Source organism: Anser anser (genome assembly GCF_964211835.1).
Source record: "Anser anser genome assembly, chromosome: 16".
Lineage (NCBI taxonomy): Eukaryota > Metazoa > Chordata > Aves > Anseriformes > Anatidae > Anser > Anser anser.
This window is the reverse complement of record NC_139737.1, coordinates 12,992,687-13,005,699: the sequence shown is the minus strand read 5'-3', so window position 1 is coordinate 13,005,699 and position 13,013 is coordinate 12,992,687. Positions and strand designations below refer to the sequence as shown.

At 56.9% G+C, this 13,013-nt stretch overlaps 1 protein-coding gene across 3 annotated transcripts; it reads left to right on the top strand.

Annotated features, from left to right (window-relative positions):
* Positions 1-5,094: 5,094 nt before the first annotated feature.
* On the top strand, positions 5,095-12,965 carry SLC32A1 (solute carrier family 32 member 1). Of its 3 annotated transcripts, none has more exons than XM_083802078.1 (3): positions 5,095-6,784; positions 9,349-10,159; positions 10,825-12,965. In XM_083802078.1, the coding sequence occupies exons 2-3, from the start codon at positions 9,782-9,784 to the stop codon at positions 12,010-12,012; spliced, it is 1,566 nt and encodes a 521-aa protein (XP_083658204.1). In that variant the 5' UTR covers positions 5,095-6,784; positions 9,349-9,781; the 3' UTR covers positions 12,013-12,965. The 3 variants fall into 3 exon arrangements, with proteins under 3 accessions (XP_083658204.1, XP_083658205.1, XP_083658203.1); XM_083802079.1 differs by lacking the exon at positions 5,095-6,784 and adding an exon at positions 7,404-7,545; XM_083802077.1 differs by lacking the exon at positions 5,095-6,784 and having other exon boundaries at positions 9,061-10,159.
* Positions 12,966-13,013: the final 48 nt, after the last annotated feature.

The following is a 13,013-nucleotide window of genomic DNA, read 5'->3' as shown; positions in this document are numbered from 1 at the left end:
CAGCACCAGATGCACAGTGGGTGGGGAGGACTGGGTGCTGCAGGTGGGCTGAACACCATTAAAACAGGGCCTCAAAGGTGTTTGACAAAGCAGAGTTGCAGATCATCAGAGAAATGCATAGCTTTGGGAGAATAAGTTCTCTTGCATGATTAATGAAACAGTTGCTCTCTTACTCACGTGTCCTACAAGCTTTATAAACCTTAGTAGGAAAGCATTCCTGTGTTAATAGCTCTTCCAGTACCAGAACTGGTCTGTTTTTGCACAGCTACTCATCACTGCTGCTGAAGAGAGCACAACTTGTTTTCACTATGTTTAGAGTTGAAATTCACACATATTTCCAACATACGAATAATTTTCCACATGCGAGCCGTCCTGTCTCTGCTACAGAGAATTATCTTTAATGTTTTAAGCTGAGGAATGACCGTTTAAGGAATTCTGGTAGAATTCCCTATTCCATGGCACCAGGGAGCTGGTTTGGGTGCCCTGGGAGGCGCAGCGCTCTGCTCGCACAAGGGAAGGTGCTCACTGGGGATGGGGAGAGCCACCGCGGATTTTGCTTACAGCCTTGGACAGTGCTGTTGCTTCTGCCTGGAGCACGCCGAGGGATGGCTCAGGGGCCGTGGTCTCTGCCCACCTTGGGGGTTTAAGGCAGAAAGGGCACCCAGGGGGAGCTCTGCAGGTACCCACGCGTGGCCGATGCCACCCAGGGCTCCTGGTCCCTCGCCGCGTCCAGCCGATGGCCTCCGTAACGCTGCCGCTCACGACTAATCCTCCAGGATTAGAGATGAACTGTAGCTGCTGCGGCTTCCACCTTTGCCGCATAGCAACGAGAGTGGAAAGTCAATTAATTACCTTCTCGCCGGAATCCGGGGCCCTTTCGTCCTCGGCTCAGCCGAGTGTGTAATGGGAAGGGAGCGCGGCGGGCTGCGGCTGGCCAGCAGGGAATTGCACGACAAAGTGAAAGATGAGCTCCAGGAAAGGAGAGGGAGGGCGCCGGGGGAAATCCCTGTCCTACGGGTTCATTAGAAAAGTAAGAGGCTGCTGATTACCCAATTATTGACTTATCTCCCTGCGTTCAGCCCCAGTGACAGCTCTGCGGACACCTCTGTCTCCTTGCCGGGCACCACCTGAGCTCCAGGGGACGTGGGCGACCTGCTCGCAGCCCCAGCCTGCTTGGCAGCTGGGCTTTCCAGAAGTTTCTACCCACAATGTTCGCTCCTTGGCTGCTCTCCCCTCGGCTGGCACCGCAGCTGGATGCCACCTTTGGGCTGGTGCCCGACCTCTGTTCAGCTGCTGTCCGAGCTGTTTTCACGGTGACCGCTTTATCGTTCTCCCAGGTGGCTTCCTATGGGGAAGGTTAAGGGAAAAATCATTTTAAGGTTGAATTTCCTCAGAAAGCTTTGACTGATGGGTACAAACAGAACTGAGGAACCAGGGCGATGATCTGAACCAACGTTAGGTTTGGCTCAGGAGGTGCTTCTCCTGGTGGCTTGCCTGTGCCATGGGGACTTGCAAGGTCACAGTGACCAGGACCCAGTGAGCAGAGTCCTGAGAGAAGTGGAGAGAAAGAAGGGCAGGAATAATTCAACGTCCATTTATCAGAGCTGGCAGCTTCGGACTCCTCTGCAGTTGCCTGTCAGAGAGCACCTTCAGGAGATGTCCTGAGCAGCACCTCCTGGGGTGAGGAGGTGGTGGTGGGAGGGGACCGGGTCCGCAGGGACTTCACCCAGCACAACCACATTTAGTCAGTAAATCAACCCAAACGTCAGGGAGTTCAGTACCAGGAGGGAGCTCCCAAACCACGGTGTTGCACTCAGTTCGCACGTCCTCTCCTTTCCCGGCTCGCAGCACTTCACACTCAGCTTTCTCAGGTGCTCCACGGAGAAGTGGCAGTAGCTTTAAGGCTAATTTATCCCAACCTTAATTTGTGTGTGTGCAGGGGGAGGTAATCACAGAGCTGCCTTCCCTGCTGTTCTTTTCCTGAGGTTCTACACTCTCCAAATTCCTATTATTTTTTTATAAATCAAATGAACTAAATTGCTTAAGAAGTACTTTTCTATGAAAGGAAGATACTGTCATGATGCCAAAAGGTTTACTCTAACAACCGTTTGATAGTAATACTTTGAGTTTATGGGCTGCTGTCTTTTCAAAGTTGAAGGGCTTTGTGCCTTCTTAAGGCTCCCCTGGGCAATGAATATTCTGGTACGCATCTGCAGAGGTCTAATCCAAGGTGTAAATGAATGGAAGGTCGTAAATACGGCTCAAAGACTGGCTGCTGTATTCGAAGACCCCCAGGTCACCATGCAGGGCAGGAGCAGTGCCTGGAGCCTCGGAGGATCCCATCGCAGAGCAGCCCCGGTGCCAGAGCCGGGAAGGAGCTTTCACAGAGGTGCTGGTGCTGTGAGGCGCCTGCCTGCAGGAGGGATAACACGGCCGGGCCACAGCAGCACGCACGGACACCTCAAAGCAGCTCTGGGATCCAGACTTGCACATCTGGGTCTTTGTTACATCGGGGTCTCTGCCCCCCTTTCATGGGGCACGAGCAGTGCGTCCCCTCCTGCCCAGAGCTCCCCCGGGGAGAAAGCGATGCTGATAGCGGTGGGGGAAGAGCAACGATGGCAGCAGGATTCCCCCTCATTTTAACTTGTGGTGTGAGATAAGATGGAAGGACAACAGCACGGGAAGGTGAAACCCCTCTGAAACCTACAGTGTGACCCAAATGGCTGCAGGGGGCTGGGATCAGCCCTGGGGTTTCCTCTCACCGAGAAGGAGCAGAAATGCACGGGGAGCACGGTGGGGCTCCGTGCTGCTTCGCCAGGCTCCTTGCTGTACTGGCTCTTTTGTAGAGGTAAAACAGAACCAATGCGAGAGAGAAGAAAACCCCAAAACCAAAAAAAGAAAACAAACAGAACCAAAAACTGACACCCAAGAAAATATAATAATAATAATGGTTTTCAGGCTGGAAGAAAAGAGCATTTCAAATGGAATCAGAGTCAGTGGCTAAGCACAATGTGGATGCTCCTCATGATAAAGGCACAGGCCTGGGATTCAGCCCCTGTTGGTGCGGAGGCTGCCATCAGGCAAAACCTGTGTGTGCCCTGGTGATCCGGGCCGAAATGGCTGCTTCTGCTGCAGGAATCCTGCTGAACGGCCTGTCCCGGGGCCCTGCGGGTTCCCCGGTGCTGCAGATCACCCAGATCACACAGAAACGTGTGAGATGAAAGAGGACAACGTGTGAGGAACCTTTCTGCAAAACGCGACGCTGATGTTTGCTTTATTTTTTAAGAGCGGTGCTCTGCCCGCACTGCAGGAGCCAAGTGCAGCCCCCAGCCCTTGCCCACCAGCACCCAAACCTCTCCCGCTGGAAGCAGGCCCACAGCGGGCTGGTGACCTCCAGCACAGCCGGACGTTTCGGGTCGTCCCCTCCAGCAGCAGGACGTGGTGGCACTGATGGGGGGCTGAGCTGCCTTTCCCTTCGGACGGAGCGGTGCCGCACCTCGCTGCGCTCCTTGCTTTTCCTTACGCCTTGCGCGGCCCTGACCTTGACTGCTTCTCTTACGTGGCTTTTATTTTTGGCTTCTGGCAAGAAATACTTGCTGACACCAGCGCGTGGAGGCTGCGGGTTTGGAAACGGCAACGTCTGCATGTGGGCTGCGTGGTCGTGCGGGGCTGCGGAGCTGGCTTCAGAGCCATGAGCCCGACGTGCCGGGACGGTGCTGGCAGGAGATGCAGGCGCCTGCCCGTGTGGTTGTTGTGCTTCTGTCAGACCCGGGCACAAAATGGAGAAGGCAAAGGAGCAGATGGGGATGGACCTCGCTGAAATTGAGCCCCAAAGGCGAGCAAGCTGCCAGCACTGCCGCTCTGCTCTGCAAGGCCCTTCATCAGAGCCTGCACGGCCTTAAAAAAATGAAGAAAAAATCATTTTAAATTATATGATAAATATATAGGATAAAAAAAAAACGAACAGAAAAACCCTCTTCATTACTGGGCCGTCATCTGACTACAGACTGCACGGGAAGGAATTGCCTCTGCAGACCAGCCCCTGTCCATTACAGCAGTTTTTCTGCCGTGCTTTGAAGCCTCAGTTCCCAGGCTCAGGACCGGGCAGCGGGGCCAGATCCAGGCCGGGGCTGGGTGCTGCTGGCCAGGAGCTGAGCCTGCTGCGGGCAGCAGGGCTGGGGTCAGGAGGCAGGGGGGCAAGGATACGCGTGTGGCTGTGGCCACAGGGTCTGTGACAACAGGCTGCAGCCATTGGGACTCAGTTTGAAATCACACACACAAAATAATCCCTAGACAAGCTCAACTTTGTGCTGCAGGAAGAGAGCTGAGCGGGATAACTCAGTTTTGAAAAGCAGCACTTGGAGTCTACAGCTGCAGGAGAGGAGGGCTTTTTATTTAAAAGTTGAAATGAAAATCTTGGCACACACGAAGTATGCTCTTCCCTAGTCTGTAATCATCTCTGTGAAACATGAGCGCGTGTACATACGTGCATATTTAATTGGGCAGTGACGGAGCTTTGTGTATTATGTCAGTGAAAGTGCTGCTGAGCTCGTGGGACCAGTACTGCTCCTGTAGAGACCTGGGAATGTGGCATCGCAAGTAACCGATGGCTATCACTTAATTTTTATGACAACAATAAAGCCAAACTCTGAGTTAAATTTAATTCCAATTTATTGGAAGTATCATTAAGAACATGTTGTGGTCAGATGATGATAAATGTTTAGTCTATAGATGATCAGGGTTTATCGCGGCTCTTCTGGGAAGTGGCAGTCACAGAAATTCCTGCACAGGTCGTCTCCCTCTTACAGATCCCTGTTTGCAAACACTGAGGTCAGATCAGGAAGCCTTTATTTAGTTTTTACGGATTCTTCAGGTGGATTTTCTCCTGGGCTAAGCCACAAGCCGTGTTAATCTGTGGTGATGGTATCCCAGCCCTTTGCCTGCTCTTTGTTTTATGTCTCTGCAGTTTAGGCAGCCATTTTGTGCTCAGTAAAATTAAAAAAATAAATCCAACCCATCCATTATGGGCATTCTCCCGGAGATTTTCCTTTTGGATGTTATTCCATCGTGCATTTCCATTGCAATTATAATTCTGCCTATAATTAATTGTCTCTGACTTGGAAACCATCCCGTGAATGAATTCAGCCTCCCCAAGACCCCAGATACGAAGCAGGCAGCAGCGTGAGCGAGCGTTTATACCACATGCAGCATCTTCACCTCATACCCTGAACACCCAGACAGCAAGGTCTGAAAATGTGCAAGAAGGGAAAGGTGTGACCCGGGGCAGGGCTGTCAGCTCCATGCTTGTGGGGCTGCTTTTCTGGGGGGGCTCAGGGGTGCGGGGCTGCCGGCTGTGGCCCTTCCTCCTCCAGCCCCGCTCGCCCTGCGCAGTGCGCTGCCACGGCTCCATTTTCCTTCCCTACCCTCCTGAAATTCCCCGAGCTATTAACTAGGTCACGGGAGCTGGTCCCCATCCAGCAGTTTGTCTAATTGCCTTTTTATAGTACCCCGTGCAACTCTTCATTATCCTGTCAGAGTTCCCCCCGCGGTGCCGGAGGGAGGACGGGGCGGCGGAGCCGGGATGGAGCTTGCCGCTGCTGTTGGGGTGGGGGGCAATAAATGCAGGGGGGGCTTCCAGCGGCGGCTGGAGGTGAGGTGGGCCTCTTCTGGCCTCTGCCATCGCTTCTGTAGGTGCCCAGGCACGTGTCTGGGGTCGGGGTCGCTTCTCCAAGCCGTGTGTCCGGGCTGACCTGCGCCAGGTCTGCGCCAGGTGGGTTGGTTCTTCGGCAGCAGGGCCAGGGGAGGATTTTGGCAGGGTTTTGGGGAGAAGCTGCCCCCCCCGGCCTTCTCGGCACTGCGGCTGGCAGCTCTGCTGTGATGCCCAGCAGCAGGTTTTGGGGGGACAGGGTGTTGGGGGGGGGAATTTTGTGGTGTAAGCATGGAGTCTGTGCAGGAACCGGGGGGCATTTGGACACCCACGCTTGTTGCAGAGGGGGATGAAGCTGGGCACGCAGGAATTGCCTTAAATCCCCTTTTTCATATGGATGCATCTAAATTTCAGACACGATTTGCGACACTATGTTTGAGAAAGAACACAGCCCCCAGAAAGTGCGGGAACGATTCCTTTGGGGTGGGGGTCCCTGCCCGGGGGGCTGCCCGTCCCGCTCCCGCAGCGCCCCGCTGCGCCCTGCTGCCCGCAGCCTGGAGAGGGGCTGGCGGTGCGGGCTGCGGGAAGGCAGCCTGCTCGGCTTGGCCTTTCCTGCCCTCCTCAAACGATTTTTTGAGCGTGAATAGCTCTTTTGCCCTCACTTGGTTAATCAGAAATCCCAGCCGCGAGCCCCCGAGCCTGCTCTGGGGAGATAAGGCGGCGGCGCGCCTCCGGCTGGATCTGCCGGAGCGTGGGGAGGGTCCCGGGGAGCTGCACCCCCAGGAGCTGGGCTGAGCCCCCCGAGCAGGGCCAGGACCCCCAGCCCCGTCTCTGCAGGGAAAGCGGTGCCCGAAAACCCCGGCGCCGGGCGGCGGGGAGCCCTCGGCAGCTCCGGGCTGCGGCTCGTTGGCGCGCTCTCCTTTTCGCTTCCTCTGAAAGGATTCGCAGCTCAAACGCCCCCCTGAGACCCGCTAACCTTTGGATAAGGTTTGCCTCGGTTTATCCTGCTCGGGGTAATTAGGAGTTAGGGGGAGCCGGGAGTGACGCGGCCGCATCCCCGCATCCCGCATCCCGCATCCCGCATCCCGCATCCCGCATCCCCTCCAGCCGCGGGCAGCGATGGGGCAAGCAGCAGAGGTAAATGCCCCAGCCCTCCCCCCCGCCTCTGCGCACTTCTCTTCTCCTTCTCTTCCTCTGCCTCTTTCCCCTTTTGTTTTCTTTTTTTATTTCATTTTATTGTTGTTGTTGTTGTTGTTATTACTATTATTATTATTATTATTATTATTATTAATTTCCCCTTCCTCCTGTGCGGTTTGCCTCCGTTTCTGGCCGCTGCTCCAAGTTCAGGGTTGCTTTTCTTTCCAGGCGCTGCCGAAGAAATTCTCCTTCCCCTTCTCCTTCGGGCCCGGGGCAGGAAGGGCGGCAGGGCCGGGGATTGTGGCTGGGGGGGGGGCCACAAGGAGGCGAGACGCGGCGGGGAAATGCGGGAGCCTGAACCCAGGGGCACCCCGGGGCCACCTGCAGCACCCCTCGGGTCCCCTGCGCCTCCTGTCCCCTCGGCATCGCTCACACCCCCCCGCATCCCCTGCATCTCCGCTCCCCCCCCCACCCCCTGCAGCATTGTCTCGGTGTCCAAGGCTCGGCAAGGGACTTGCCGGGGGGGTCGGGTGAAGATTTCCCCCCCCCCGGCACCCCCGCCCCAAGCATCCTCCTCCGGAGGCACGATCCGACGGGGGGGGGGGGGGGGTCGCAGAGCCCGGCCGGGGCAGCCCCCCCGACGGAGCGGGGCTTCTCCCCCAGCTCTGGGGGCTTTCTTTGGTTTTGGTTTTGGTTTGTTCGTTTTTAATCGTTTTTTTCTAAAAAGGTGCCTCCGGAGCCCGAAGCATCCTTACCACGCAGTGAGCATCCCAAAGCCCCCCTCCTAAAACCCCCCTCCCAAAGCCCCCCTCCTAAAACCCCCCTCCCCAATCCCCTCTCCCAAAGCCCCTCTCCCCCACCAGGCGCGGTGCCGGGGTCCCCTTCCCCTCCCCGGGACCTGGGGGCGCTGGGGGGCTGCGGGGGGCTGCGGCGGAGCCCCCCCGGCTGCAGCAGGGTAGGGCCGAGGGGAGGGCTGGGGGGGTTGCGCCAGGGCGGTTTTAGGGAATATTCACGCACCAGGCGGCGATTTGGGTGAATTTTCGTTTTGATTTTTTTTTCCCCCTCCCCGATGCCCCCTGCAGCCCCTAGAAATAGGTCTCCTTCACGTCCTCTTTTACAATGAACTCGTCTCAGGCTAAATTAAGAACAAAATCAAATCAAAACAAACAAACAAGGAAAACAAAACGAAGAAGCAACGACAACAACAAAATCGTTGAATTAACCCCCGAGGTGCTCATCGTCGCAGCCGTTGGGTTTTTGGGGTTTTGGTTTTTCTTTTTTCTTTTGCTTTCTCGACCTATTTGTGCACTGATATGTGATAATTCCCCCGCACAGCGAAGGCAGGGAGACGCCGTGCCTCGCCGTCTTCTTTTCCCTCGCTTTTATTATTATTTTTTAACATTTTAAAAAATATTTTTTATATTATTTGGGGTCCGGTGTCAGGGGGGAAGCAGCGGCCGAGAGAGCCCCGTGAGAAACCCTCACTGGGGATGTTTCTTTCTGACGCATTTCAGCCGCTTTGCACCCAATTTTCTTCCCCCTTCCGTCAGAAAAAAAAAATAAATAAAAAAAAAGGGGGGGGGAAGAAAAGAAAAAAAGGGGGGTATTCAAGGCGTTTTCTGGAAGCTCTGCTCGATGCCGCATCCCACCTGCATCCGCATCCCTCCCCTCTCCCTGCCCCGATAGTAGGAAATAATTCAGCGCTGGCTTTTCCCTTCTTCTGTAATTCAAAAATAAAACCAATAAAGCGGAGGCTCCTTTTTACCTTCCAAAAGAAAGAAACTTGCCCGCTGCCCCCCTTTGGGGAAGGGCCCCCTTCCTCTCTCCCGGCTGCGCACCTCGGAAACACGCGAACAAAGAACCGCGGCCAGGCTCCTCCGTGCCAAACCAGCGCGGGCGTTCGGAGGCGAAACGCAAAGACCGAGCTCTGCAGATGTGTTTTGTAGAGGAAAGGGGAATCTCTGCCTGAAGACCGAGGGGAGCGCAAGGAGAACCCGGCTCGGCACCCCGGTGGCGCGTCGGTGCCACTCCGGTGCCACTTTGGCACACGTCGGTGCCACTCCGGTGCCACTTTGGCACGTCGGTGGCACACCGGTGGCACCTTGGCACATCGGCACGCCGGTGGCACACCGGTGGCAAGCCGGCACACCGCTGGCACTCCGGTGCCCCCCCCCCCCCGGCACGCCGTGCCCCGCAGCTGCTGGGGGCTCCCCTGCCCAAGCTGCCCCCAGCCTCCAAAGGGGCCGCGCGTAATTTTGGGTAGGGAAAATAAAAGGGAGGGCTTCTGGGGAGGAAAATTCCGTTAAGGAGCGGTCGGGAACCCCTTTGTCCGCCCCTTCGGGGGGGCCCTTTTGCCTCGGCCGCCCCCGTACCGGAGCGGGGAAGGGACCGGGGCGCGGCGGCGGGGGCTGGGGGCCGGGGGGGGGGCCGCGCTGCGGCGCTGCTGGCGGGGCCCGGCGGGCGTGGGTGTCGCCGTGCCGCGGGGGGGAGGCTGGGCTTGGCCGGGGCCGCTGGTACCTCCCCCAGAACTGCAGCACTCCTCTCCCCTCTCTTCTCCCCGCGAGGTGGGCGCACTGCGATGGAGACGCGGCGCGCTCTGCCAGGGGCTCGCGCTGCCCGTCTGGTGACAGCCGCCCGCTGGTGACAGCCTCCGTCCGGGGACAGCCTCCGTCCGGGGACAGCAGCCGTCCGGTCACAGCCTCCCTCCGGGCACAGCCTCCCGCCGCCGCCCCCCAGCAGAGCCCGGCCGCGGGGACCGGCGGAGGGGCGCGGAGCGGGCGGGGAGCTGCGCTCCCGCACCTGCCCGCCGCGGGGGCATGCCCCAGGGCCGCCCGCAGCGCAGCCGCTCGCACCGCGCCCGGGAGCGGAGGTAGCGGCTCGGCAGAGCCCCCCCGCACCGCCCCCGCCGCCCTTTTCCCGGAGCCCGGCTCCCGGCCGCCCCCCGCCGCCCGCCCTCCCCGTCGGGTCCGTCCGACCGCCGGGTCCGGAGCGGCCACCATGGCCACGCTCCTCCGCAGCAAGCTTTCCAACGTGGCCACCTCCGTGTCCAACAAGTCCCAGGCGAAGATGAGCGGCATGTTCGCCAGGATGGGCTTCCAGGCGGCCACCGACGAGGAAGCGGTGGGCTTCGCCCACTGCGACGACCTGGACATGGAGCACCGGCAGGGGCTGCAGATGGACATCCTCAAGGGCGAGGGAGGCGAGGAGGGCGGCGAGCCGCCCCTGGAGGGGGACATCCACTACCAGAGGGACGGCACCGGCCCCCTGCCGCCCTCCGCCTCCAAGGACGCGGGGGTCTGCTCCGAGCTCTCCGGGCAGGGCAAGCCCAAGATCACGGCGTGGGAGGCGGGCTGGAATGTCACCAACGCCATCCAGGTACGCCCGGGCACCCGCTGCCACCGGCACCGGGACGCGCTGCCCCCGCTCCCATCCCCGCACCGGGGTGACCGCAACGCCCCTGGGGGAAAAAAGAAAAAAAAAAAAAAAGAAATGGAAAAACCCACCTACCCAACCAAAAAAAAATCAATCAACCAAAAAAAAAATAATCCAAATCCGCATCTCCTCGTGTTGCCCACCTCCCCTGCAGCGGGTGGGATGGGGAGGCTTTGGTGGGGGGGGACGCGCTGGGGGGGGCTAGGCCACCCCCCCCATGTGTGTCCCCAGCTTTGGGGCAGTGCCAGTGGGTGAAGGGGTCTAGGTGCACCGAGAGGGGCTGGGGACAGACAGGGTGGAGATTTGGGCAAAGCCCAACCGTGCTTGCTTGCGCTGGGCACCCTGGGGTGTGATTATGTGGGTGTGCACGAGGACACGCGTGTGGCTGCGTGGGCAATTGCGTGGGCGGAGAGAAAAAGGGGTTGTGTGTGATCGTGCATGGCCGTGATTGTGTGGTGTGCGTGTGGAACGGCTGCGTTGGTGTCACCGTGTGTGAGCAAGGCAGCGTGCGCGTGCACGTGCGCGTGCCTGCGGGTGCCTGGGTGCAGGCGCCCGCCTGGTCCCCTCGGTGAGACGAGCAACATGGTTTCCATTTTGTCTCTTTCTAGGGGATGTTTGTTCTGGGCCTGCCCTATGCCATCCTTCATGGTGGATACCTAGGACTCTTTTTAATAATTTTTGCTGCGGTGGTTTGCTGCTACACTGGGAAAATCCTTATTGCCTGTCTTTATGAAGAGAATGAGGATGGGGAGATAGTCAGGGTGAGAGACTCCTACGTGGACATAGCCAACGCGTGCTGTGCGCCCCGCTTCCCCACGCTCGGAGGCAGAATTGTGAACGTGGCTCAGATCATTGAGCTGGTCATGACCTGCATCCTCTATGTGGTGGTCAGTGGGAACCTGATGTACAACAGCTTCCCCAACCTGCCTGTCTCCCAGAAGTCGTGGTCCATCATTGCCACGGCCGTGCTCCTGCCTTGCGCGTTCTTGAAGAACCTCAAGGCAGTCTCCAAATTCAGCTTGCTCTGCACGTTGGCCCACTTTGTGATCAACATCCTGGTGATCGCCTACTGCCTCTCCAGGGCACGCGACTGGGCGTGGGACAAAGTCAAGTTTTACATTGATGTGAAGAAATTCCCCATCTCCATTGGCATCATCGTCTTCAGCTACACCTCTCAGATCTTTCTGCCTTCCTTGGAGGGGAACATGCAGAACCCCAAGGAGTTCCACTGCATGATGAACTGGACTCACATAGCAGCTTGCATCCTTAAGGGACTCTTTGCCTTGGTCGCCTATCTGACCTGGGCTGATGAGACCAAGGAGGTCATCACAGACAACTTGCCATCCACCATTAGGGCAGTAGTCAACATCTTCTTGGTGGCCAAAGCTTTGCTCTCCTACCCCCTGCCGTTCTTTGCAGCTGTGGAAGTCCTGGAGCGATCCCTCTTCCAGGATGGAAACAGGGCGTTCTTCCCCAACTGCTACGGGGGCGACGGGCGGCTCAAGTCCTGGGGACTCACCCTCAGATGTGCCCTGGTAGTCTTCACCCTGCTCATGGCCATCTATGTCCCGCATTTTGCCCTCCTGATGGGTCTTACCGGGAGCCTCACAGGCGCAGGGCTCTGCTTCCTGCTCCCCAGTCTTTTCCACCTCAAACTCTTGTGGAGGAAGCTCTTGTGGCACCATGTCTTCTTCGACGTCGCCATTTTTGTTATAGGTGGTATCTGCAGCGTCTCGGGGTTCATCCACTCTTTGGAAGGCCTCATAGAGGCCTTCAGAACGAACGCGGAAGACTAAGGAAGGGCCAGAGCTGGCTGCAGGAAGAGAATCGCATCGAACATCCGCATAGCCAAAAAAATCCGCATCCCTTGAATGAAGAGAGTCATTATTTTCGTTACGTGCATCCAACAAATTCTATGTCATAGAAATCTGCAAATTAAATGAGATAAGAAGAGAAGACAGTGTTCGCCCTGCCATCTTTTTAAATAAGCTAAGAGTTAAATATATTTTTTTGTTATTTAGAATGTTTTAAAGGAAAATACGTGGTGCCCCATCCCGATCTCCTCACTAGTTGCCTGAAGCTTGGCCCCCCGCGAAGGACCAGTCGGGAACCGATCGCAGCTTTACTGCTCCTCACAGCTCTGCAATTCGGTGCTTCAGGAGGTGAAACAGGCGCCGATCCGATGGGACTGGGGCTTTGTGCTAGCAAGCTGCAGGCGCTGGGAACAGGGACCTTCCTTTCTTTTACACCGGTTGAGAGAGAAGTGAGCGAGCCCCGGATTGTGTGACCAGCCCAGCAAGCCCACGCACCGGCTGATGACCGCAGCGTTTACACCGTGGCCGCGGCGATGCCAGGACTGCTTAATTCTTCCACCCGGACTCACACCGAGGAACGGCGCTGCCCATCGATCACATTTTGCCTCTGGTTGAAATCACAGACCCGGAGTCCATTTCTCGGTGATTTTGTTTTGTTTTGTTTTGTTTCATTTTAACAATTGTTATTTCTAAATTATGAAAAGAAAAATATATATATATTGTTGGATTTGACGTCGTTCAGGATACAGAAACAAAACTAAGACAAAACTCATTCTGTGCAATCTACCAGATCCGTGGAGCTGTTTCCAATGTATGTGTGGTGTAATTGTGGTAAATAAGATGAAAAATGTATATCAGAAAAAAAAAAAAAGTCTATCTTTAACTTATAATGTGGTACGTAAATATATCGAACAATAAAGAGAAAACCTATCCGAGGAGGCTGGCCTGCTTCGCTGAGCAGGGGGCAGGGGAGGGCGGGCTGA